General features: G+C 44.4%; 1 protein-coding gene across 1 annotated transcript; it reads right to left on the bottom strand.

Annotated features, from left to right (window-relative positions):
- LOC110491307 (glucagon-like peptide 2 receptor) lies at positions 1-26353 on the bottom strand. Its single transcript, XM_021564662.2, has 13 exons — positions 25606-26353; positions 17447-17561; positions 17126-17230; positions 16840-16961; positions 16595-16701; positions 16066-16222; positions 14756-14915; positions 14591-14651; positions 14359-14425; positions 1114-1202; positions 886-1024; positions 630-671; positions 1-515 (listed from the first exon to the last, which is right to left on the bottom strand). The coding sequence occupies exons 1-13, from the start codon at positions 25702-25704 to the stop codon at positions 147-149; spliced, it is 1632 nt and encodes a 543-aa protein (XP_021420337.1). The 5' UTR covers positions 25705-26353; the 3' UTR covers positions 1-146.

Here is a 26353-nt window from a genome sequence, read left to right as displayed (position 1 = left end):
TTAGGCTGGGTTTATGTACAGCACTTTGAGTTATCAGCTGATGTACGAAGGGCTATATAAATACATTTGATTTGATTAGATGTTTTTGATTTGATAATGAAACGAGGCCCCGTAACAGTTCATAGCAGTCTGGAGAGAAAAGGAGGTCAGAACTCGCTCTCCTCCAGTATCTCCTCCATGGTCTCTCCCAGCGTCATCTCTCCGTCACTACCTGACAAACTCTTCCTGGTGTGGAACTCCAATCCTCCCATTTCTCTCCCCCTTCCTCTCCACCCTGCCACCGCCCCTCCTTCTCCCCCTCCTCTGTCCCCCTGCCAGGCCACCTGCAGCAGGTGTGAGTGTGTGGCAGGCCCACCCTCCTCCTCCTCATATGATTTGTTTTGATGGGAGCGTCGGCCTCTGGAGCACTTCCACAGGTGTTTGAGGGGCGCATCCCGGTAGTCAATACAGGGCGTGACCTGGAAGTGGTTCGTAAACCGGAAGAGCTGCCAGTGCTTCTTCAGCTCCGCCTGGAACTGGAGAAAATAGATTTATGTTGGTGTTTAATTGATTTATTATTTCCCATTATGATTTGTTAGCCTAACACTTAAGACTACAGTACATTTAACTGATAGTTTGTGGATAGCTACCTCTCCATTGGCGAAGCAGTACAGCACAGAAACCAAGAATCCCTGAGAGAGAGGTATGACAGTGATTGGCATTACTCTACTGGCTCATTTTCCAATGCATTTTTTTATCAGGACTAATTTCTCCCACTAAATGTTGTTCTCAATGGGATCTGGGTGCTTTCTTTTCTATCCTCAACAGGAACATAAATCAATGGAAACATAAGAAAACATTGTTATGTTCTTGTTGTGACATGCGGCCATTGTTCTCAGTTCTCACCTGGAAGGAGCTGAGGGTGAGGTTGATGACGTTCCTGGCATAGCGGGTGTTTCCCTCCACACACTCGTCAATCAGGAGAGTGAAAACCACCTCGTGGATTCCCAGTAAAGGGATCAGGACTAGTGTAGCCCTGGCCAAGCTTAGAGGAAAGGAAAGGCGTTATGGCATTCAGACAGTACTGGGGTTTTACTCCTGTAACAGATCAGTCACCCTTTTGAGAAACAGTACCTGTATCTGTAGTCTGTGAATCTCACTTGGTCTGCTTTTAACTTTGAGAGCAGCAGCATTAGTATTTTGATGAATATGTAGAAAATGACCTGCAACACAAATCAATTAAAAAATGTTTCTGTAAAACAGTAAGATTGTCCAGGTTTTTAGTCTGGTGTGTCAAAACGGTGTCTTTAAAGAACAGAAACCCCATGTTATTGTCATCAGTGCACCCTAACTATTCTGCCCTATAGATATGCTGATGACCACATATGACAACCACTACTCTGGCTGAAGTCTATGTCACTTGGTCTCTACTGACTACTGATCTACACTTTGTCTCTACTAACTACTGATCTTACAGACATCCCAAAATCAGTGTGAAATCAGTGAGAAATCACTGGAACGCTGAGGAGAACTGATGCCCCCAGTGTGTCAGTCTATATGGTTTGATGAATGATTTATCATTGTGTTACGTTGTTAGGTATCAGTCCCCCTCCCCTGCCCATAGACGAGCACTGCACTCGTCCTGGAGAAGCTACCGGCGCCAAACGGTAGTGTTGAAGCGGATCCCGTTTGAGTTGCGTTGGTCATCTCACGGTCAGGAACATGGAAGGCTTCAATTTGTTAGTAGGCCTAAGACGCAGATGTCAGCAGCAGGATAAACTCCAATCACAGGTGAAGACTAGTTAGTTAGCTATCCTGTTGAAACAATCCGATTCACATAATCTACATACGTTATCAGCTGATAGCCCGCCCCTATTTGCTCTCTCTTTGAGCAGAAGGCTATAAGCTTGCTTGCAATGGGGTTTTGCAGAAAATAAAGGCCTATGCTAAAATATATATATATTACTAATAATAATGAAAAATAATCAATACACTGAGTATACCAAACATTAGGAACACCTTCCTGATATGGAGTTGCTCATAGAACAGCGTCAATTTGTTGGGACATGGACTATACAAGGTGTTGAATGCGTTCCACGTGGATGCTGGCTCATGTCGACTCCAATGCTTCCCACAGTTGTGTCAAGATGGCTGGATTTCCTTTGGGTTGTGGACCATTCTTGAAAAACCCAGCAGTGTTGCAGTTCTTGACACCTGCACACCTGGCACCTACTACTATACCCCATTCAAAGGCACTTCAGTATTTTGTCTTGCCCATTGACAATCTGAATGACACACATACAAAATCCATATGTCAATTGGCTCAAGGCTTAAAAGTCCTTCTTTAACCTGTCTCCTCCCCTTCATCTACACTGATTGAAGTGGATTTAACAAGTGACATTAATAAGGGATCATTGCTTTCACCTGGATTCACCTGGTCAATCTGTCTATTAAAACCTCTTAGAGCTCTAGGGGCGCTATTTCATTTTTGGATAAAAAACGTTCCCGTTTTAAGCGCGATATTTTGTCACGAAAAGATGCTCGACTATGCATATTCTTGACAGTTTTGGAAAGAAAACACTCTGAAGTTTCAGAATCTGCAAAGATTTTGTCTGTAAGTGCCCCAGAACTCATTCTACAGGCGAAACCAAGATGATGCATCACCCAGGAATTAGCAGAATTTCTGAAGCTCTGTTTTCCATTCTCTCCTTATATGGCTGTGATTGCGCAAGGAATGAGCCTACACTTTCTGTCGTTCGCCCAAGGTCTTAGCAGCATTGTGACGTATTTGTAGGCATATCATTGGAAGATTGGCCATAAGAGACTACATTTTCCAGAGGTCCGCCCGGTGTCCTTTGTCTAAATTTGTGCGTAATCTTCAGGTGCAGGCATTTTCTCCTGGGATTCAGGAGAGAAAGCATGTTTCCAAGAACGATGTATCAATGAAGAGATATGTGAAAAACACCTTGAGGATTGATTCTAAACAACGTTTGCCATGTTTTCAGTCGATATTATGGAGTTAATTTGGAAAAAAGTTTGCGTTTTGAGGACTGAATTTATGGATTTTTTTTGGTAGCCAAATGTGATGTATAAAACGGAGCTATTTCTAATACACAAGGAATCTTTTTGGAAAAACTGAGCATCTGCTATCTAACTGAGAGTATCCTCATTGAAAACATCAGAAGTTCTTCAAAGGTAAATGATTTTATTTGAAGGCTTTTATGTTTTTGTTAATGTTGCGTGCTGGATGCTAACGCTAATGCTAACGCTAAATGCTAACGCGAAATGCTAACTCTAGCTAGCTACTTTTACACAAATGATTGTTTTCCTATGGTTGAGAAGCATATTTTGAAAATCTGAGATGACAGTGTTGTTTACAAAAGGCTAAGCTTGAGAGATGGCATATTTATTTCATTTCATTTGCAATTTTCATAAATAGTTAACGTTGTGTTATGCTAATGAGCTTGCTGATAGATTTACACAATCCTGGATACAGGGGTTTTTTCATAGCTAAACGTGACGCAGAAAACGGAGCGATTTGTCCTAAACAAATAATCTTTCAGGAAAAACTGAACATTTGCTATCTGAGAGTCTCCTCAATGAAAACATCTGAAGTTCTTCAAAGGTAAATGATTTTTTTGAATGCTTTTCTGTTTTTTTGTGTAAATGTTGCCAGCTGAATGCTAATGCTAAATGCTACGTTAGCCATCAATACTGTTACACAAATGATTGTTTTGCAATGGTTGAGAAGCATATTTTGAAAATCTGAGATGACAGTGTTGTTAACAAAAGGCTAAGCTTGAGAGCTAGCATATTTATTTCATTTCATTTGCGATTTTCATGAATAGTTAACGTTGCGTTATGGTAATGAGCTTGAGTCTGTATTCACGAACCCGGATCCGGGATGGGGAGATCAGAAAGGTTAAAACCTTCCCTAACCAGAAACCGTGGATTGATGACAGCATTCGCGCAAAACTGAAAGCACATACCACCGCATTTAATCATGGCAAGGTGACTGGAAACATGTACCATAGCATTTAATCATGGTAGCACTGCATTTAATCATGGCAAGGCGACTGGAAACATGGCCGAATACAAATAGTGTAGTTATTCCCTCCGTAAGGCAATCAAACAAACAAAGCGTCAGTATAGAGACAAAGTGGAGTCGCAATTCAACGGCTCAAACAAGAGACGCATGTGGCAGGGTCTACAGACAATCACGGATTACAAAAAGAAAACCAGCCCCGTTGCGGAGATCGACATCTTGCTCCCAGACAATTTAAGCAACTTCTTTGCGCGCTTTGAGGACAATACAGCGCCACTGACACGGCCTCTACCAAAGACTGTGGGCTCTCCTTCTCCGTGGCCAATATGAGTAAAACATTTAAACTTGTTAACCCTCGCAATGTTCCCGGCCCAGATGGCATCCCAGTCCTCAGAACACACGCAGACCAGCTGGTGTATTTATGGACATATCCAATCAATCCCTATCCCAGTCTGCTGTCCCGAAATGCATTAAGTTGGCCACCATTGTTCCTGTTCCCAAGAAAGCTAAGGTAACTGAACTAAATGATTATCGCCATGTAGCACTCACTTCTATCATCATGAAGTGCTTTGATAGACTAGTCAAGGATCACATCACCTCCACCCTACCTGTCACCCTAGACCCACTCCAATTTGCTTACCGCCCCAATAGGTCCACAGACGATGCAATGGCCATCACACTGCCCTATCCCATCTGGACAAGAGGAATACTATGTAAGAATGCTGTTCATTGACGACAGCTCAGCATTCAACACCATAGTACCCTCCAAACTTATCATTAAGTTTTAGACCCTGGGTCTCGACCCCGTACTGTGCATCTGGGTCCTGGACTTCCTGATGGGCCGCCCCCAGGTGGTGAACGTAGGAAACAATATCTCCACTCCGCTGATCCTCAACACTGGGGCCCCACAAGGGTGTGTTCTCAGCCCTCTCCTGTACTCCCTGTTCACCCAAGACTGCGTGGCCATGCACGCCTCCACCTCGATTGTCAAGTTTGCAGACAACACTACAGTGGTAGGCTTGATTGCCAACAACGAAGAGACAGCCTACAAGGAGGGGGTGAGGGCCCGCAGAGTGTGGTGTCAGGAAAATAACCTCTCATTCAATGTCAGCAAAACAAAAGAGATGATCGTGGACTTCAGGAAAAAGCAAAGGGAGCACCCCCCCTATCCACATTGACGAGACAGTAGTGTAGAAGGTGGAAAGTTTGAAGTTCCTCTGTGTACATATCACTGACAAACTGAACTGGTACACCCACACAGACAGTGTGGTGAAGAAGGTGCAACAGCCCCTCTTCAACCTCAGTAGGCTGAAAAAATGTGGCTTGTCACCGAAAACCCTCACTAACTTGTACAGGTGCACAATTGAGAGCATCCTGTCGGGCTGTATCACCGTCTGGTACGGCAATTGCACCGCCCACAAGCGCAGGGCTCTCCAGAGGATGGTGCAGTCTGCACAACGCATCACCGGGGGCAAATGACCTGTCCTCCAGGACACCTACAACACCCAATGTCACAGGAAAGCAAAAAAGATCATCAAGGACAATAACCACCCGAGCCACTACATGTTCACCACGCTTCCATCCAGAAGGCAAGGTCAGTACAGGTGCATCAAAGCTGGGACAGACAGATTGAAAGGCAAACATTTGGACACACCTACTCATTTTTCTTTATTTGTACTGTTTTCTACATTGTAGAATAATAGTGGACATCAAAACTATGAAATAACACATATGAATCCTGTAGAAAGCTAAAAAGCCTTAAACAAATCAAAATATATTTTATATTTCAGATTTTTCAAAGTAGCCACCCTTTGCATTGGATGACAGCTTCTCTCAACCAGCTTCATGAGGTAGTGACCCGGAATGCATTTCAATTAACAGTTGTGCCTTGTTAAAAGTTAGTTTGTGGAATTTCTTTCCTTCTTAATGAGTTTGAAGGATAGCCCTATTTGGTAAAAGACCATATTATGGCAAGAACAGCTCAAATGATCACGATTCAGGATATGTCCCAGATGCAGACAGAGGAAGGGGATGGTACGGTTCTCAGAATATATATAGGATTATAAATTATAAAGGGCAGGCTGAGGGCAGGCAGAGGTTCGTAGGCAGAGTCAATCATGGACAGAACAGCAGGCAGGCTCAGGGTCAGGACAGGCAGAAAGGTCAAAATCAGGAAGACAAAAAAACAATACTGCAGAACAGGAGAAATTGGAAAACCGCTGATAAGACCTGAGAAAACAAGACGAAATGGCAACAGTGCCCATACCCCCCCCCCCCCCGCCACCTAGGGTCCCATCTGAGCACATACAGTTAAAGTCGGAAGTTTATATACACCTGAGCCAAATACATTTCAACTCAGTTTTTCACAATTCATGAAATGTAATCCTAGTGAAAAATCACTGTTTTAGGTCAGTTAGGATCACAATTTTTTTAAAGAATATAAAATGTCAGAATAATAGTAGAGAGAATGATTTATTTCAGCTTTTATTTCTTTCATCACATTCCCAGTGGGTCAGAAGTTTACATACACTCAATTAGTATTTGGTAGTATTACCTTTAAATTGTAATAAATTGTTTAACTTGGGTCAAGCATTTTGGGAAGCCTTCCACAAGCTTCCCACAATAAGTTGGTTGAATTTTGGCCCATTCCTCCTGACAGAGCTGGTGTAACTGAGTCAGTTTTGTAGGCCTTCTTGCTCGCACACGCTATTTCTGTTCTGCCCACAACTTTTCTATAGGAATGAGGTCAAGGCTTGTGATGGCCACTCCAATACCTTGACTTTGTTGTCCTTGCAAGCCTCCCCCTTTTTCCTACAAACATAATGATGGTCATTATGACCAAACAGTTCTATTTTTGTTTCATCAGACCAGAGGACATTTCACCAAAAAGTACGATCTTTGTCCCCATGTGCAGTTGCAAACCGTAGTTTGGCTTTTTTATGCCAGTCTTGGAGCAGCGCCTTCTTCCTTGCTGAGTGGCCTTTCAGGTTATAGGACACGTTTTACTGTACTTTTGTATTTGTTTCCTCCAGCAACTTCACAAGGTCCTTTGCTGTTTGCACTTGATTTGATTTGCTTTGCACGTTTCACACCAAAATACAGTCATTTCTAGGAGACAGAACGCTTCTCCTTCCTGAGCGGTAATGACGGCTGCGTAGTCCCGTGGTGTTTATACTTGCGTACTATTGTTTGTACAGATGAGTGTAGTACCTTTAGGCGTTTGGAAATTGCCCCCAAGGACGAACCAGACTAGTGGAGGTTGACAATACTTTTTTTGAGGTCTTGGCTGTTTTCTTTTGAATTTCCCATGATGTCAAGCAAAGAGGCACTGAGTTTGAAGCTAGGCCTTGAAATACATCCAGAGGTACACCCCCAAATGCCTAAAATTATGTAAATTAGCCTATCAGAAGCTTCTAAAGCCATGACATAACTTTCTGGAATTTTCCAAGCTGTTTAAAGGCACAGGCAACTTAGTGTACGTAAACTTCTGACCCACTGGAATTGTGATACAGTGAATTATAAATGAAATAATCTGTCTGTAAACAATTGTTCGAAAAATGACTTGTGGCATGCACAAAGTAGATGTCCTAACCGACTTGCTAAAAGTATAGTTTGTTAACAAGAAATTTGTGGAGTGGTTGAACGAGTTTTAATGACTCCAATGTAAGTGTATGTAAACTTCCGACTTCAACACTACCTGGTTGACCGGGGTGTTGGCGGTCGGGCCATAACCCTCCCAGTCAACCAGGTACTGGAATCCCCTGCCCTGAGGTCAAACACTCAGGAGGTGCCTCACTGTGTATGCCAGATAGCCGCCGATAAGACGGGAGACAGGAGTGGGCCTGGAAACAGGAGAATAAAGGCTGTGAGACAGAGGTTTAATTCTAGATACATGGAAAGTGGAATGTATATGGAGGGTGCAGGGCAACAGAAGATGAACAGCAGTGTGGCTAAGGACTTTAGAGATGGGGAAAGGGCCAATTAAGCGGGATGAAAGCGAGAGACCAGTGGCCAAGCAGGGAAGGGGATTCAGGGCATACTCCACCCACACAAGTTTCTGGCTCCAGGTGGTGGGGTTGGCCAAGAAGAGGCACCAAGAGTTGTCTGCAGGCCCTGAATGGCATGCTCCAACTGGCCGTTAGATTGAGGACAAAACCCAGTGGACAGGCTGGCCGACGACCCAATGATGTTGCAGAAAGCGTTCCAGAATCGGCACGAGACATGAGGACCACAATCGGAGACCATGTTAACTGGAAGTCCATGGATTCAGAAGACTTACCATGAGTTGAGCCGTCTCCTTGGCTGAGGGTGACTTGGGAAGGGGGATGAAGTGGGCAGCTTTGGAAAACCTATCCACCATTGTAAGGATGGTGGTGTTGCCATCAGATGGGGGGAGACCAGTGACAAAGTTCAGGGATATATGGGACCAGGGTCGATGAGGAACAGGGAGTGTTTGAAGGAGGCCAGGCCGGAGCTTGCCGCAGAGTGTTATTCTGAGCACACACCATGCATGCGGCGATAGTGGGCCACCAAAAACTTTGTCGGAAGAAGGCCAGGTTATGGGCGGGAGCCGGGGTGGCAGGACACAAGAGGTATGAGAGGTATGTGGCAGGGTCTACAGTCAATCACGGATTACAAAAAGAAAACCAGCATAGTCACGGACCAGGATGTCTTGCTCCCAGGCAGACTAAATAACTTTTTTGCCCGCTTTGAGGACAATACAGTGCCAATGACACGGCCCGCAACTAAAACATGCGGACTCTCCTTCACTGCAGCCAACGTGAGGAAAACATTTAAACGTGTCAACCCTCGCAAGGCTGCAGGCCCAGACGGCATCCCCAGCCGCGCCCTCAGAGCATGCGCAGACCAGCTGGCTGGTGTGTTTACGGACATATTCAATCAATCCCTATCCCAGTCTGTTGTTCCCACATGCTTCAAGAGGGCCACCATTGTTCCTGTTCCCAAGAAAGCTAAGGTAACTGAGCTAAACGACTACCGCCCCGTAGCACTCTCTTCCGTCATCATGAAGTGCTTTGAGAGACTAGTCAAGGACCATATCACCTCCACCCTACCTGACACCCTAGACCCACTCCAATTTGCTTACCGCCCAAATAGGTCCACAGACGATGCAATCTCAACCCCACTGCACACTGCCCTAACCCATCTAGACAAGAGGAATACCTATGTGAGAATGCTGTTCATCGACTACAGCTCGGCATTTAACACCATAGTGCCCTCCAAGCTCGTCATCAAGCTCGAGACCCTGGGTCTCGACCACGCCCTGTGCAACTGGGTACTGGACTTCCTGACGGGCCGCCCCCAGGTGGTGAGGGTAGGCAACAACATTTCCACCCCGCTGATCCTCAACACTGGGGCCCCAAAAGGGTGCGTTCTGAGCCCTCTCCTGTACTCCCTGTTCACCCACGACTGCGTGGCCACGCACGCCTCCAACTCAATCATCAAGTTTCCGGACGACAGTGGTAGGCTTGATTACCAACAACGACGAGACGGCCTACAGGGAGGAGGTGAGGGCCCTCGGAGTGTGGTGTCAGGAAAATAACCTCACACTCAACGTCAACAAAACTAAGGAGATGATTGTGGACTTCACGAAACAGAGGGAACACCCCCCTAATCACATTGATGGAACAGTAGTGGAGAGGGTAGTAAGTTTTAAGTTCCTCGGCGTACACATCACAGACAAACTGAATTGGTCCACCCACACAGACCCTCAGGAGGCTGAAGAAATTCGGCTTGTCACCAAAAGCACTCACAAACTTCTACAGATGCACAATCGAGAGCATCCTGTCGGGCTGTATCACCGCCTGGTATGGCAACTGCTCCGCCCACAACCGGCTCTCCAGAGGGTAGTGAGGTCTGCACAACGCATCACCGGGGGCAAACTACCTGCCCTCCATGACACCTACACCACCCGATGTCACAGGAAGGCCATAAAGATCATCAAGGACAACAACCACCCGAGCCACTGCCTGTTCACCCCGTTATCATCCAGAAGGCGAGGTCAGTACAGGTGCATCAAAGCTGGGACCGAGAGACTGAAAAACAGCTTCTATCTCAAGGCCATCAGACTGTTAAACAGCCACCACTAACATTGAGTGGCTGCTGCCAACACACTGACTCAACTCCAGCCACTTTAATAATGGGAATTGATGGGAAATGATGTAAAATATATCACTAGCCACTTTAAACAATGCTACCTAATATAATGTTTACATACCCTACATTATTCATCTCATAATGTATATGTATATACTGTACTCTATCATCTACTGCATCTTTATGTAATACATGTATCACTAGCCACTTTAACTATGCCACTTTGTTTACATACTCATCTCATACTGCACTCAATACCACCTACTGTATCTTGCCTATGCCGCTCTGTACCATCACTCACTCATATATCTTATGTACATATTATTTATCCCCTTACACTTGTGTGTATAAGGTAGTAGTTTTGGAATTGTTAGCTAGATTACTTGTTGGTTATTACTGCATTGTCGGAACTAGAAGCACAAGCATTTCGCTACACTCGCATTAACATCTGCTAACCATGTGTATGTGACAAATAAAATTTGATTTGATTTGATTTGAGGTTAGATTAGAGTAATGAGCCCATTCCAGGACCAGGGACCAGACAGAATCTGGGACGAACAACCGTTTAGCCGTGCCCCTCGAGCCTAAACAGGAGGTAGGGAGGATGGTCTCTGGGTCAGACGGAGTAGCAGCGGAGCTATGCAAGCGAGAGAGGGCATCAGGCTTCACATTCTTGGACCCAGGGCGGTAGGAGATGGTGAAATTGAAACGAGTGAACAGAGCCCAACGAGCCTGCCTTGAATTGAGGCACTTGGCAGTGCAGAGATATTCCAGATTGTTATGGTCTGTCCACACTAGGAATGGATGTTCCGCCTTTTTTAGCAAGTGACTCCATTCCTCCAACGTCATAGTTCCTCTCCGCGGGATAGTTAAGGAAAACGCATAGATACAGCTTTTGGTCCTGGGCAGAATGCTGGGACAGGACTGGCCGCACTCCAACGTCCGAGGCGTTGACCTCCACCATGAACAGATGGGATGGGTCCGGATGGATTAAGATGGGGGCTGTAGTGAACCGATGCTTGAGATCTGAAAATGCCCGGTCACAGCTGGGGATCATGTGAACGGAACATTGGGTGAGGTGAGTGCAGAGAGGGGGGAAGCCAGGGTGCTGTAGACCCGTATGAAGCAGCGGTAGAAATTAGCATATCCTAGGAAACATTGCAGCTGCACTCTGGATGTGGTTTGGGGCCACTACACCACCGCTCTCACCTTGTCTGGATCCATCTGAATGTTTCCGGCAGCAATGACGTATGCCAGAAAGGAGATAGCAGAACGATTAAATTCTTACTTCTCCGCCTTGACAAACAACTGGTTCTCAAGGAGGCACTGCAGGACTTGTGTGATGTGGAGAACATGCTCCTGAACTGAACGGGAAAAGACAAGGATGTTGTCAAGGTAGACAAACACAAACCAGTTCAACATGTCACAGAGCACTCATTAATCAGAGCCTGGAACACTGCAGGAGTGTTGGTCAGTCCGAATGGCATAACCAAATACTTGTAGTGCCCGCTAGCTGTGTTAAAGGCTGTCTTCCATTCCTCTCCTTCCAACTTCGAGAATTCAGTCGCCCCTGGAGGCTCGAAAGCTGAGGAGAGGAGTGGTAGCGGGTTGCGGTTCTTTACCGGCCCCAGTAGTCGATTCACGGGGCACCAGCAGGGGAGGAAGAAGGACGAATGAACCCTGCCCCCAGAGAGTCCTCAATGTACCCTTCCATAGTCTTGATCTCCGGACCCGACAGGGATTAAAGCCGCCCCCGAGGCGGTGTAGTGCCAGGGAGGAGGTCAATGGCACAGTCATAGGGTTGATGCGGAGGAAGAGATGTGGTGCGGGTCTTGTTGAAAACCTTTTGGAGGTCTTGATACTCCGCAGGAATGGCAGAGAGAGCCGAGGCTTTATCCAAGTCCACAGGAAGACAGCCAGGGGCGGACCACGCCACCTTGAGGCAATGCACATGGCAGAACGGGCTCCAACCCATGTTGGAACCCATAGCCCAGTCAATCAGGAGGTTGTGCCTCTCCCTACTGCATTCCCATAGTTGACCATAGATCCTTATGGTCAAGGGAGTCGAGGTCCAAGGGCAGTTCCCGGGCTGCGAGCTCGTCCTTTATTCCTTCCGATAATCCATGATGGAACATGTCGAACAGGGATCCCGGGTTCCAGGCACTCTCTGCGGCTAAAGTGCGAAAGTCTACTTTGTAGTCTGCCACACTATGGGAGTCTTGACGCAATTGAAGTAGCTTCCGCCTCTCTCCCAGACAACGGAGAGTCGAACACCTTCCTTACTTCTGCCACAAAATCCTCCAGCCTACGGCGATTGCTCACACATCAGCATTATAAGATATGCTATCTTAGAATCGTCCAACGGAAACGAAGAGGGCTGCAGCTCAAAAATGAAGGAGCACTGGGAGAGAAACACCCAGCAGATTCCAGAATCCCCAGTGTAGCGCTTCAGAAGGGGAAGCCGGATTCTCGGGAAGCCGGGGTAAGATGGGAAGAAGCACCGCTAGTAGCGGGGTTACTGAGAGTCTGGGAGGCTTCCATTGTTGCTTCCTGCCTAATAGATAGTCTGCGGAATTGTTCCAACACTGCACTAATGGCATGGTCATGGTGTTCCGCCAAGGTGTGGAATCCTTCCACAAGGTTATGTAGTAACTCTTCATGTCTTCCAATGGTGGCTCCTTGTGAAGAGATAGTGTTGCAGAGATGGTCCAAATCTGCTGGATCAGTCATGACTACTTTGTACTATCACGACTCAGGATATGACCCAGGGAAGACTACTAAACAAAACTTGAGAACAGGAGAAATGGGCAAGATGCTGGTAAGACTTGACATAACAAGACAAACTGGCAACAGACAAACTGATAACGCAGGTATAAATACCCAGGGGATACTGGATAAAAATAGGAGTCACCTGGTGGGTGGTGGAGACAAGCACAAGACAGGTGAAACAGATCAGGGTGTGACACAAAAAAGCAAAGATAATCGACAGTCCATCATTGCTTTAAGACATGAAGGTCAGTCAATGCGGAAAATTTCAAGAACTTTGAAAGTTTCTTCAAGTGCAGTCTCAAAAACCATCAAGCGCTATGATGAAACTGTCTCTCATCAGGACCGCCACAGGAAAGGAAGACCCAGAGTTAACTTTGCTGCAGAGGATAAGTTCATTAGAGTTACCAGCCTCAGAAATCATCAATTAACTGCATTTCAGATTGGAGCAGACAAATCTCAACATCAACTGTTCAGAGGAGACTGCATGAATTGTCATGGTCAAATTGCTGCAAAGAAACCACTACTAAAGGACACCAAAAATAATAAGAAATTTGCTTGGGGCAAGAAACATGTGCAATGGACATTAGACCGGTGGAAATCTGTCCTTTGGTCTGATGAGTCGAAATTTGAGATTTTTGGTTCCAACCACGGTGGCTTTGTGAGATACAGAGGGTAAATGGATGATCTCCGCATGTGTGGTTCCCACCGTGAAGCATGGAGGAGGAGGTGTGATGGTGTGGGGGTGCTTTGTTGGTGACACAGTCAGTGATTTATTTAGAATTCAAGGCACACTTAACCAGCATAGCTACAACAGCATTCTCCAGCGATATGCCATCCCATCTGGTTTGCGGTTAGTGGGACTATCATTTGTTTTTCAACAGGACCATGACCCAACACACCCCCAGGCTGTCAGATGAGCTGGTCCCCACAATTACCAGACCTCAACCCAATTGAGATGGTTTGGGATGAGTTGGACTGCAGAGTGATGGAAAAGCAGCCAACAAGTGCTCAGCATATGTGGGAACTCCTTCAAGACTGTTGGAAAAGCATTCCAGGTGAAGCTGGATAAGACAATGCCAAGAGTGTGCAAAGCTGTCATCAAGGCAAAGGGTGGCTACTTTGAAGAATCAAAAATATAAGATATATTTTGATTTGTTTAATACTGTTTTTGTTACTACATGATTCCATGTGTTATTTCATAGTTTTAATATCTTCACTATTATTCTACAATATAGAAATGAATAAAAGTAAAGAAAAACCCTTGCATGAGTAGCTGTGTCCAAACTTTTAACTGGTACTGTATATATACACACTCATTTGGCTTAATTAGCTTTGAATGTAAGAAAATTAAGTCAACAGGTTTTTTTTGGGGGGGGGGGGGGGGTGCTTTTTTCACTTTGAGCACCTTTCTCTCCAAGGTCCGTGCACGGCCCTGGTTGGCTGCTACTCACCAACACAGATACAGTGATCGGACCTCTTATTATCCACCAGATCCATCTATCCTGATTGGCCCAGCACCTTAGGACAGAAGATTTAGATTTAGATTTAGGCCTAGAGTATCAGCTTATAGCATAGACGTATTGGGTAAGTACACAGATCACTACTGATTGATTACTTTATGCGAAAAGCCAGAAATATGATCAGAAGTGTTGAAATGAGAGGAAATGCTCCCAAAATACTTACCCTTCATTTTCAAATAAAACTTTGGTAACTGTCCATGGTACCACAAACACGAATGGAGTACCTTTAGGAAGAACAAAGAGTATTTTGTTGCCGTAGTTGTTAATATATCTTCATTAGATCCTTAACCTAGCCAATGAACATGTCTTTGAAACATTAGAACCTGACCCCAGCCAATGAGCATGTATCTCTTGAGCAGCCGTCTCTTGGTGAGGACGGCGGTGAAGAGGAGAGTGTGGAGGAAGATGGCTTCCACCAGGAGCCAGAAGTAGTTACAGGCTACAAAATACTCCATGGACATCCGGGAGGCCTTACATACCACCGCTATCTACAGGAAGAGGAGAGACTATTCAATATTAGAAATTACACTGCCTTGTTAAATATATTACATTACATTGCCTTGTTAAATATATACATTACACTGCCTTGTTAAATATATACATTACACTGCCTTGTTAAATATATACATTACACTGCCTTGTTAAATATATACATTACACTGCCTTGTTAAATATATACATTACACTGCCTTGTTAAATATATACATTACACTGCCTTAACTATATACATTGCAATGCCTTAACTATATACATTGCACTGCCTTGTTAAATATATACATTACACTGCCTTGTTAAATATATACATTACACTGCCTTGTAAAATGTAAATTACACTGCAGAAATACAGTGTAGACATTGTTAATGTTGTAAATGACTATTGTAGCTGGAAAAGGCAGATGTTTTTATGGAATATCTACATAGGTGTACAGAGGCCCATTATCAGCAACCATCACTCCTGTGTTCCAATGGCACGTTGTGTTAGCTAATCCAAGTTTATCATTTTAAAAGGCTAATTGATCATTAGAAAACCCTTTTGCAATTATGTTAGCAAAGCTGAAAACTGTTGTCCTGTTTAAATAAGCAATAAAACTGGCCTTCTTTAGACTAGTTGAGTATCTGGAGCATCAGCATTTGTGGGTTTGATTACAGGCTCAAAATTGCCAGAAACAAAGACTTTCTTCTGAAACTCGTCAGTCTATTCTTGTTCTGAGTAATGAAGGCTATTCCATGTGAGATATTGCCAAGAAACTAAAGAACTCGTACAATGCTGTGTACTACACCCTTCACTATTTAATGAAACAGCCAGTTGAGGACTTGTGAGGAGTCTGTTTCTCAGACTAGACACTCTAATGTACTTGCCCTCTTGCTCAGTTGTGCACCGGGGCCTCTCACTCCTCTTTCTATTCTGGTTAGAGATAGTTTGCACTGTTCTGTGAAGGGAGTAGTACACATCGTTGTACGAGATCTTTAGTTTCTTGGCAATTTCTCGCATGGAATAGCCTTCATTTCTCAGAACAAGAATAGACTGACGAGTTTCAGAAGAAAGTTATTTTTTTTCTGGCCATTTTGAGCTTATATCATAAGAAATAAATATTCTGAAGGTAATTTCTAATTAAATTCTCTGCAGGAGATGAATACCACTGAGTTGGAGTATGAGTTCCACCCTGGGTCGTCAATGGGTAGCTTGGTGTACATGACATGTAAAACGATCTCCTTTATGAAAACGGCTATGGCTCTCATCATGAACGACACAAACAGATTCATGTGGATGTAGTTCCTCGTACAGTGGAGCTTCCTGGAAGAGACAGAGGTTGGCATTGACTCAAAACCACCACTGACTATTTAGTGTGGAAGTTGATTTTGTTATTATGTGATTAAGATAAGTGCCCAGTACATAGGCAATCCAACGTAGTTGTTCTAATGTAATTTATAGTGATCGACAACATCTGTGATCTTGTTATTCTACCTCCCCTGATATCCGTTACATATTATACACTGACATTGAACACTGACTAGTGGGTTTCAATCGATGCCGTGACTAAGGAGAATGTCATTCATTTGCAATCATGTCATCGCCCAACCATAGTAGAATTCATCATATAACCATCATCAACATGTGTCTAAGCTGTTGATGCTGACCGCTTGACGCTGACCCCTTGACACTGACCTGAGAATGCCCATGAGGAGAGTGGCCAGAGAGAGGGAGAAGAGGGACAGACCGTAGCCGACGATGGAGATAACCCTCAGTGCTCCTTGGCGAAACACCTCATTCTCCTGGAAAACAACAGACAAACAAAAGTAAAAGAGGTGACCTTTGACCTCGATGGAACGTTCTGCTTTTTATCTGGATTTATGTTTGAAAATTCGGTTACAAGGCCTTTTCCAAAGGTTTCCTCACAGCCTTTCCCTCACCTCGGCTTCAAAGAAACGTTTCTCATCGCATTCTCTCTGGTCCCGCCAGGCTTCCGAAGAATTCTCCTGGAGTCGCCAGCTCCCATTGGACAGACACTGCCTGTACACACTCCTGGAGTCATCTGGGTCAGGAAAAGGAACCAATAGGAGAGATGTGCTCACGAGCTAACCATGTTGGAAGATACGTTTAACTTTCTACTTTGGTAGAAATGGTATTATGTCATGTTGTGCCATCACGTGACATAATGGATATGGAACGTGTGTGAGACGAAGCCTGGAGACTCACCCTCTGTGACCCAGGGGAGGTAAGAAGGACAGGGCACTGACACGTTACCAGGAGCTGAGTGGGGCCAACACACAAATAGGTCAACCGTCCCGTTACAGTAGGTTCCTGAAAGGACAAACAAGGACAGAGTAAAGAGGCAAACTGAAAAGTACATGATAAAAAAAGTGCTACTGCTTATCTCAAAATTAATTAAAACTTCAAATTCATTTCCATACAGATTAATTGCAGCACTGACAGTCTGGCTGCAGTACAATTACAATACACAGAAACATGCTACAATGAGACGTGCAAGTGGCCAGGGCCAAAAACAAAACTGCTCACCAGTTCCTGAGAAGTAGCTTTCTGCTAAAATCCTGGTGCAGTTCTCCCTATATTCATTCCTTTTAGAGATCAACTCCTTAAGCGTCAGCTTCATGGCATCAGCTAATGGGGGATCCTAATGAAAATACAACACAATCAATCACAGAACCACCACCTTTCATGTCAAATAAGAAAATCCCCAAAGAATAGTCCATGAAAAACGATTAATGTTTACCACCCCCGGGCCCCAACAATGTGTCAGGAAGATAGAGGGGTATGTGGTTGGAGTGAGAGTCCACAAGATGGCAGTGTTTGAGTAGAATTCACGCTGAGGTATCTAACTGCTCAACCTCAATCGTCTTAGGAGTCTGTTTAGGCAATTTCACAAGCCTAGGGCTCAATTCAATCCGTGTCGCCGAATTTCAGCACTATCTCACAATTGAAATGTACAGGTAATTTCCGATTGAGCTGCAACAACAACATATCCAGGGTGAAAAGGTCCATTGCAGACATTTTTATCTCAATATCAAATTATTTCTGGGTAAAAATTAAGTACCTTACTGTGATTGTAAAAACAAAAAAAGCTTCTTGGCAAAGACAAATCATTTTGCCAGGACTGTCTGTCTGGGAGTGGTCTGAATGGGGAGGGATAGCTATTATTGACAGAGAGGTTTGAAACTTTCCTTATTGGTCTATCACCTAATTTATCACCTGGTGACCTAAACTCCACCCCTCGAAAACAGGATACAATGAATTCAGGCGGTCTTTTCAAACAGCTCTTACAATAAAAAGTAATGATTATAATTTTCACAATTTCACAGTATAATTCCAACCTCAGTGTGGAAATGTATATAAAACACAGGAAATCATGTTTTTCACTGAACTGGGTCTTTAACTGTGAATGCAGTCTTCGCGAACACGCTGAACTTCGGTGATATACGGAGTGAATCGTGACCATAATATCATGTGGTCTATACTACTAGAAGTAAATATACCGGTATCATTTACTCTGAGGGGAGAAATAAAGTTGGGAGATTTAACCAGCAATGCCTCAGTTAGGCTGCATTTACACAGGCAGCCCAATTCAGATCTTTCATCAATTATGTGCATATCTGTTTCCCATCTGATTTTTTCAGCAACAACAACATAAAAACACATAAAATATGATCTTATAACTTCCAATTTATACCGCTTCCATATGGCTGCCCAATTCAGATATTTAAATATTTTGCCAATAATTGGGGTAATAAGTAGTTTCATTGCACATGAGCTGTCGTTGCCATGACAACCACCCCAAAATGTAAAGCAACAGAGATGGGAAATTAGCGTTGCGTTTGTGTGCTCCTTCAGATGCTACATCCATCTGATTCAGGTCACATGTAAAACTATGTGTGGACAGTCAGAAAAAAAAGATTAGAAATAAAAAGGAAATCAGATTTGGGTTCTTACCTGCATTTTCATCATCTTGGTCCAAAACTTAAGATATCTTTACACATGCTTGGGCAGTGTCCTTTTTACCCCCTTTTTCTCCCAGATTTCGTTATTATGATTTTGTCTCATCGCTGCAACTCCCCAACTGGCTTGGGAGAGGCGAACGGGGAGTCATGCGTCCTCCGAAACATGACCCGCCAAGCCCCGTTTCTTAACATCCGCTAGCTTAACCCAGAAGCCAGCTGCACCAATGTGTCGAAAGAAAAACACAGTTCAACTGATGACCGAAGTCAGCCTGCTGGCACCAGGCACACCACAAGGAGTCGCTAGAGTGCGATGAGCCAAGTAAAGCACACCCCGACCAGACCCTCCACTAACTGCGACAAAGCTGGGCCAATTATGCATCGAACTCCAGGCTGTAGTGACGCCGCAACACTGCGATGCAGTGCCTTGGACTACTGCGCCACTCGAGAGGCCCGACCTTCTCTTCTAATTCTAGTGAAAGACCAACCATTCTGATTATAGCAACAGACCAACCATTCTGATTCTAGCGTCAGACCAACCCTTCTCTTCTGATTCTAGTGACAGACCAACCCATCTGATTCTAGTGACATACCAATGCTTTTGATTCTAGGGACAGACCAACCCTTCTCATCTGATTCTAGTGACAGACCAACCCTTCTCTTCTGATTCTAGTGACAGACCAACCCTTCTCTTCTGATTCTAGTGACAGACAGACAATTATCTTCTGATTCTAGTGACAGACCAGCCCTTCTCTTTCGATTCTAGTGACAGACCAAACCTTCCCTTCTGTTTCTAGTGACAGACAAAACCTTCTCTTCTGTTTCTAGTGACAGACCAACCCTTCTCTTCTGATTCTAGTGACAGGCCAACCCTTCCGATTCTAGTGATAGGCCAACCATTCTGATTCTAGTGACAGACCAACCCTTTTGATTCTAGAGACAAACCAATCCTTATCTTCTGATTCTAGTGACAGACCAACCCTTCTCTTCCCTTTTAAAGGTAAACAGAGAATCAAAGTTTCCCATTTAGAATCTGTCGTTCCACGGGTGGGGTGTAGTACCATCCAATGGATTCTATTTCTATGTGTGGTACTCTATCTCTGACTAACATTCCCTGCCTTGCCTTCACTCTCCAGTAGGGATACATATCTCAATCTTGAGCTGTGTATCCTCCCTGTGCCTGCCCACCTGTTCCTATATCCTATAAGAGCTCCCTGAATGTCTAACACTTCAATGACCCACTCTATTCCCCTACACACCACCACCTGTTCCTCTGTCTGATAAGAGCTCCCTGACGGTTTAACACTTCAATTACCCATTCTATCTCTTACCATCATGTTGTCTGTCTCCTCCCACCAGGTTGTCTGTTTCCTACCACCAGGATGTCTGTCTCCTACCACCAGGATGTCTGTCTCCTACCATCAGGTTGTCTGTTTCCTACCACCAGGTTGTCTGTCTCCTACCACCAGGTTGTCTGTCTCCTACCACCAGTACCACCCAGGGTGTCTTTCTCCTACCACCAGGTTGTCTGTTTCCTACCACCAGGATGTCTGTCTCCTACCACCAGGTTGTCTGTCTCCTACCATCAGGTTGTCTGTTTCCTACCACCAGGTTGTCTGTCTCCTACCACCAGGTTGTCTGTCTCCTACCACCAGGATGTCTGTCTCCTACCACCAGGTTGTCTGTCTCCTACCACCAGGTTGTCTGTCTCCTACCATCAGGTTGTCTGTTTCCTACCACCAGGTTGTCTGTCTCCTACCACCAGGTTGTCTGTCTCCTACCACCAGGATGTCTGTCTCCTACCATCAGGTTGTCTGTTTCCTACCACCAGGTTGTCTGTCTCCTACCACCAGGTTGTCTGTCTCCTACCACCAGTACCACCCAGGGTGTCTTTCTCCTACCACCAGGTTGTCTGTCTCCTACCATCAGGTTGTCTGTTTCCTACCATCAGGTTGTCTGTTTCCTGCCACCAGGTTGTCAGTCTCCTATCATCAGTTTGTCTGTCTCCTACCACCACCAGGTTGTCTGTTTCCTACCACCAGGTTGTCTGTCTCTTACCATCATGTTGTCTGTCTCCTAACATGATGGTGTCTGTCTCCTACCATCAGGTTGTCTGTCTCCTACCATGATGTTGTCTGTCTCCTACCACCAGGTTGTCTGTCTCCTATCATCAGGTTGTCTGTTTCCTACCACCAGGTTGTCTGTCTCCTATCACCAGGAAGTCTGTCTCCTACCACCAGGTTGTCTGTCTCCTACCATCAGGTTGTCTGTCTCCTACCATCAGGTTGTCTGTTTCCTACCACCAGGTTGTCTTTTTCCTACCACCAGGTTGTCTGTCTCCTACCACCAGGTTGTCTGTCTCCTACCATCAGGTTGTCTGTCTCCTACCACCAGGATGTCTGTCTCCTACCACCAGGTTGTCTGTCTCCTACCATCAGGTTGTCTGTCTCCTACCACCAGGTTGTCTGTCTCCTACCTTCAGGTTGTCTGTTTCCTACCACCAGGTTGTCTGTCTCCTACCACCAGGTTGTCTGTCTCCTACCATCAGGTTGTCTGTCTCCTACCACCAGTACCACCCAGGGTGTCTTTCTCCTACCACCAGGTTGTCTGTTTCCTACCATCAGGTTGTCTGTTTCCTACCATCAGGTTGTCTGTCTCCTACCACCAGGTTGTCTGTCTCCTACCACCAGGTTGTCTGTCTCCTACCACCAGGTTGTCTGTCTCCTACCATCAGGTTGTCTGTCTCCTACCATCAGGTTGTCTGTTTCCTACCACCAGGTTGTCTTTTTCCTACCACCAGGTTGTCTGTCTCCTACCACCAGGTTGTCTGTCTCCTACCATCAGGTTGTCTGTCTCCTACCACCAGGATGTCTGTCTCCTACCATCAGGTTGTCTGTCTCCTACCACCAGGTTGTCTGTCTCCTACCTTCAGGTTGTCTGTTTCCTACCACCAGGTTGTCTGTTTCCTACCACCAGGTTGTCTGTCTCCTACCATCAGGTTGTCTGTCTCCTACCACCAGTACCACCCAGGGTGTCTTTCTCCTACCACCAGGTTGTCTGTTTCCTACCATCAGGTTGTCTGTTTCCTACCATCAGGTTGTCTGTCTCCTACCACCAGGTTGTCTGTCTCCTACCACCAGGTTGTCTGTCTCCTACCACCAGGTTGTCTGTCTCCTACCACCAGGTTGTCTGTCTCCTACCACCAGGTTGTCTGTCTCCTACCATCAGGTTGTCTGTTTCCTACCACCAGGTTGTCAGTCTCCTACCACCAGTACCACCCAGGGTGTCTTTCTCCTACCACCAGGTTGTCTGTTTCCTACCATCAGGTTGTCTGTTTCCTACCATCAGGTTGTCTGTTTCCTACCACCAGGTTGTCAGTCTCCTATCATCAGTTTGTCTGTCTCCTACCACCACCAGGTTGTCTGTTTCCTACCACCAGGTTGTCTGTCTCTTACCATCATGTTGTCTGTCTCCTAACATGATGGTGTCTGTCTCCTACCATCAGGTTGTCTGTCTCCTACCATGATGTTGTCTGTCTCCTACCATCAGGTTGCCTGTCCCCTACCATGATGTTGTCCGTCTCCTATCATCAGGTTGTCTGTCTCCTACCACCAGGTTGTCTGTCTCCTACCATGATGTTGTCTGTCTCCTATCATCAGGTTGTCTGTCTCCTATCATGATGTTGTCTGTCTCCTACCACCAGGTTGTCTGTCTCCTACCATCAGGTTGTCTGTCTCCTATCATCAGGTTGTCTGTCTCCTATCATCAGGTTGTCTGTCTCCTATCATCAGGTTGTCTGTTTCCTACTACCAGGTTGTCTGTCTCCTATCATCAGGTTGTCTGTCTCCTACCATCAGGTTGTCTGTCTCCTACCACCAGGTTGTCTGTCTCCTACCATTATGTTGTCTGTCTCCTAACATCAGGTTGTCTGTCTCCTACCATGATGTTGTCTGTCTCCTACCATCAGGTTGTCTGTCTCCTATCATCAGGTTGTCTGTCTCCTACCACCAGGTTGTCTGTTTCCTACCACCAGGTTGTCTGTCTCCTACCACCAGGTTGTCTGTCTCCTACCACCAGGTTGTCTGTCTCCTATCATCAGGTTGTCTGTCTCCTACCACCAGGTTGTCTGTCTCCTATCATCAGGTTGTTTGTCTCTTAACATCAGGTTGTCTGGACAGCAGATATCACAGACGAGAGAGAGAGTTTGTGTCGGTCTCTACTTTTATCTGGGGTGAAAAGAAAATGCATGGGCTCTCCTCTACCTTTTAGAAATAGGATTTAAAATCCACAAGACACTTAAGGATTCTGAGCTTAACTCAGTTATAGTGCTGATGTAATTTAGGAACCTGGGAGTCAAATGTGAGATATCTCTATTTTTGTAAACAAATGTTTCATTTTGGAGTTAGAAGGTTGGTCGCAACATGGCAAATCTTTGTGGAAATCTGTTACAGCTAAAGTCGACAATCCACAATGCAATGCTCTCTCTATGGGCTGGCTTGTTAGTTAGCTAGCCAGCTAGCAAACGTAGCTACACACAATAATACCAAAGACAATATCAGCATGTAGTAGCTAGTTAGCTGTAAATTGGCCTAAACAAACTGCACTATCAATTTAGGAGTCTACAGTCTCACCATGTTCAACCTGCAGATTGATGTGCCTCACAGAGTGGAGCCTAACATTTGCAACTGCAGATATACATTTTGAGGCGATGGGAAACATTGCCCATTCTACGTCAATGGGCCGCCCGGTGCATTTTAGGCAATTCTGGGACAAGGAGCGCTCCCCTTCAAGGAGGGAATGGGAGTCTATTGGGCGTCAGCTCAAAAACCCAACATTAGCACGAATTTCATCAACAAGAAATACAACATTACAAATATTTTCCGCAATATGAGATTATTAACTTGCTATCTGTAGTATCGTATAGCTTTGGAATCGTAACATTACGTACTTTTGAGGAAAATAGGCACGTTTCTCGACACATAACCTGACTTTGAGAAGGGATTGCGTGATGATTAGCTTAGCAACCGTGTGACGCAGCATGACAACGTGAACGTGATTGGCCGACAGCCTGCTGGATGGGGCGTTATACCTTCCTCCATTCATTGGATTCTTATCTCCTTTCTGTAATATCTCTGACAATGGCACCATGCAATGCAGCCTGGACTAAAGAGAGACAAATGGGAAAAATGTACTAGTCCCTCTGTTAAAGAAAACGTTTCTTGAGGTAGGAATATCACAAAAATATGATCAATGGCTCATTCAAGAGAAGACAACCTATTGCGTTATGACATCGACCGGCATTGTATTCTGACATGTATGATAGATGCTTTAACTATCTAAAACTCGTATTCCTATACACTTCCAATGTAATGAGAGAGACTTTATCACAGTGCTACTTCATACCGGCCGGATCTCTGCCTGCTTGAACGCCAATAACTCAGATACACATGAAAACATGAAATGACCCAGGGAATCGATATAACATCACTCAGATACACATGAAAACATGAAATTACCCAGGGAATCGATATAACATCACTCAGATACACATGAAAACATGAAATGACCCAGGGAATCGATATAACATCATTTAGAGATGCACAGAAACAACATAACATTCAAAATGGGTTAACATTTCTTTTAAGGGATGTATTTACAGTAAGCAGAGTTTTAGGAGTTACTCTGATAGAATCATGCTTTGCCTGCTGCATTCTACAGCAGGTGCTGTATACTGTAAGTCCGTTTCTGGCTGCTCCGGTATATTTTGTGTGCGACAGCAGATTTTGTGATAATATTCATGTCTGGAGTGATATCTATGGCCATATGTTTGCCATGCCATACAATCCAGTACATTATCATATAGCCACGTTGCTAAGCAACTCCCGTGTTCTTGCCTATCCCAGTTGCATATCTGTACAAAATGTATTAAATACCACAAATTCAGGGATTATCATCTCACCGAGTCAGTAAGATAGTGTATGGGTTTTACAGTCCAACAGTAGCAACTCATCCTCTCACCTAAATCCGATAGTGGATAAACTGAAATCTGTTTCTCTGTTGTCAGATTGGATTATTTGTGAGATTACTTCAACACACTTCTTTTTTTTTTTTTTACAGAATATTATTTTTGCCATATTTTACAGAATATTATTTTTGCCATATTTTACAGAATATTATTTTTGCCATATTTTACAGAACATTATTTTTGCCATATTTTACAGAATATTATTTTTGCCATATTTTGCAGAACATTATTTTTGCCATATTTTACAGAACATTATTTTTGCCATATTTTACAGAACATTATTTTTGCCATATTTTACAGAACATTATTTTTGCCATATTTTACAGAATATTATTTTTGCCATATTTTACAGAATATTATTTTTGCCATATTTTACAGAACATTAGTTTTGCCATATTTTACAGAACATTATTTTTGCCATATTTTACAGAATATTATTTTTGCCATATTTTGCAGAACATTATTTTTGCCATATTTTACAGAACATTATTTTTGCCATATTTTACAGAACATTATTTTTGCCATATTTTACAGAACATTATTTTTGCCATATTTTACAGAACATTATTTTTGCCATATTTTACAGAACATCTATATGGATATTTTTTTACTGGCCCTTCTTTGAGAGCTGACAGAGGAAACAAGTAGGACGAGTTGTTAGGAAGAGGTCACATAGGTTCCAAAACTGGTGACCATTTTACCTGCAGACTGGAGAGGAGCAGTATGAGTAAGGGAGAGACTGTGGTACTCCCTTGTGTCCACCACCCTCCTCTGTGCCAGGCTGGTCGTAACATGGGCATGGCACTTTGTTTACATACACGCTGGGTGGCACTTCCTGGATCCGCCTGCCATCGATGCCTTCTTCACAGTCGTCCTTTTCTTAGGTCTACGCATACACTCCATATGGACACACGTCTTTTCCAAAAGCAGTGTCCTCTCTTCTATGTAGGCTCCTCTTGCAACGGTGGGTTTTTCAGCTAAAGATTATTTGTGATTTGTTCAGGTTAATCTCTTTAAAACTGCCTGGTAGAAATGGAGCTTCTCTCCTGTTTAGGATCTGAGTTTCACTTCTTTTAGTTGTGGTTGATATTCTGAAGGTAAATCTTTCCTTAAAACTTCAATGTTTTGGGCGTTAAAGGTGGTATTCTCTTGATTGACAGGTGTTTTGTTACGATATCCAGTCACATCTTCGTTTCTTTGAGGCTTTCAACGGCAATCCTTTTCCAGATGTGATCAGTCTAGTGAAGCTCTCTACATCTCTCCTAGTTTTAGTATTTCATAAAGTTGTCCAAAATCAAGTGAGTTAGTAAAGTTGTCCTCTGATCTAGATCACGTGAGTCAGTAAAGTTGTCCTCTGTCCCTCAGGTGTATAGTTAAGTTATCATCGGCTTCTTTGTATTTGATAAAGACCGTCTCCTGCGGGAGTTCCGTTGTCTGTACTCCCTGGTG

The sequence above is a fragment of the Oncorhynchus mykiss genome, chromosome 16 (genome assembly GCF_013265735.2).
Source record: "Oncorhynchus mykiss isolate Arlee chromosome 16, USDA_OmykA_1.1, whole genome shotgun sequence".
NCBI classification, from domain to species: Eukaryota; Metazoa; Chordata; class Actinopteri; order Salmoniformes; family Salmonidae; genus Oncorhynchus; species Oncorhynchus mykiss.
This window is presented reverse-complemented; position numbering and strand designations above follow the sequence as displayed.

Excerpts from the sequence above, each read along its gene's own strand:
- LOC110491307 (XM_021564662.2), bottom strand. The coding sequence starts at position 25,704 with ATGCCCATGTTACGACCAGCCTGGCACAGAGGAGGGTGGTGGACACAA. Across the intron at positions 17,231-17,446 it reads AAGCTACTTCTCAGGAACTG|GAACCTACTGTAACGGGACG; the intron begins GTGAGCAGTTTT and ends TTGTCCTTTCAG. Across the intron at positions 16,962-17,125 it reads CCTCCCCTGGGTCACAGAGG|ATGACTCCAGGAGTGTGTAC; the intron begins GTGAGTCTCCAG and ends TTCCTGACCCAG.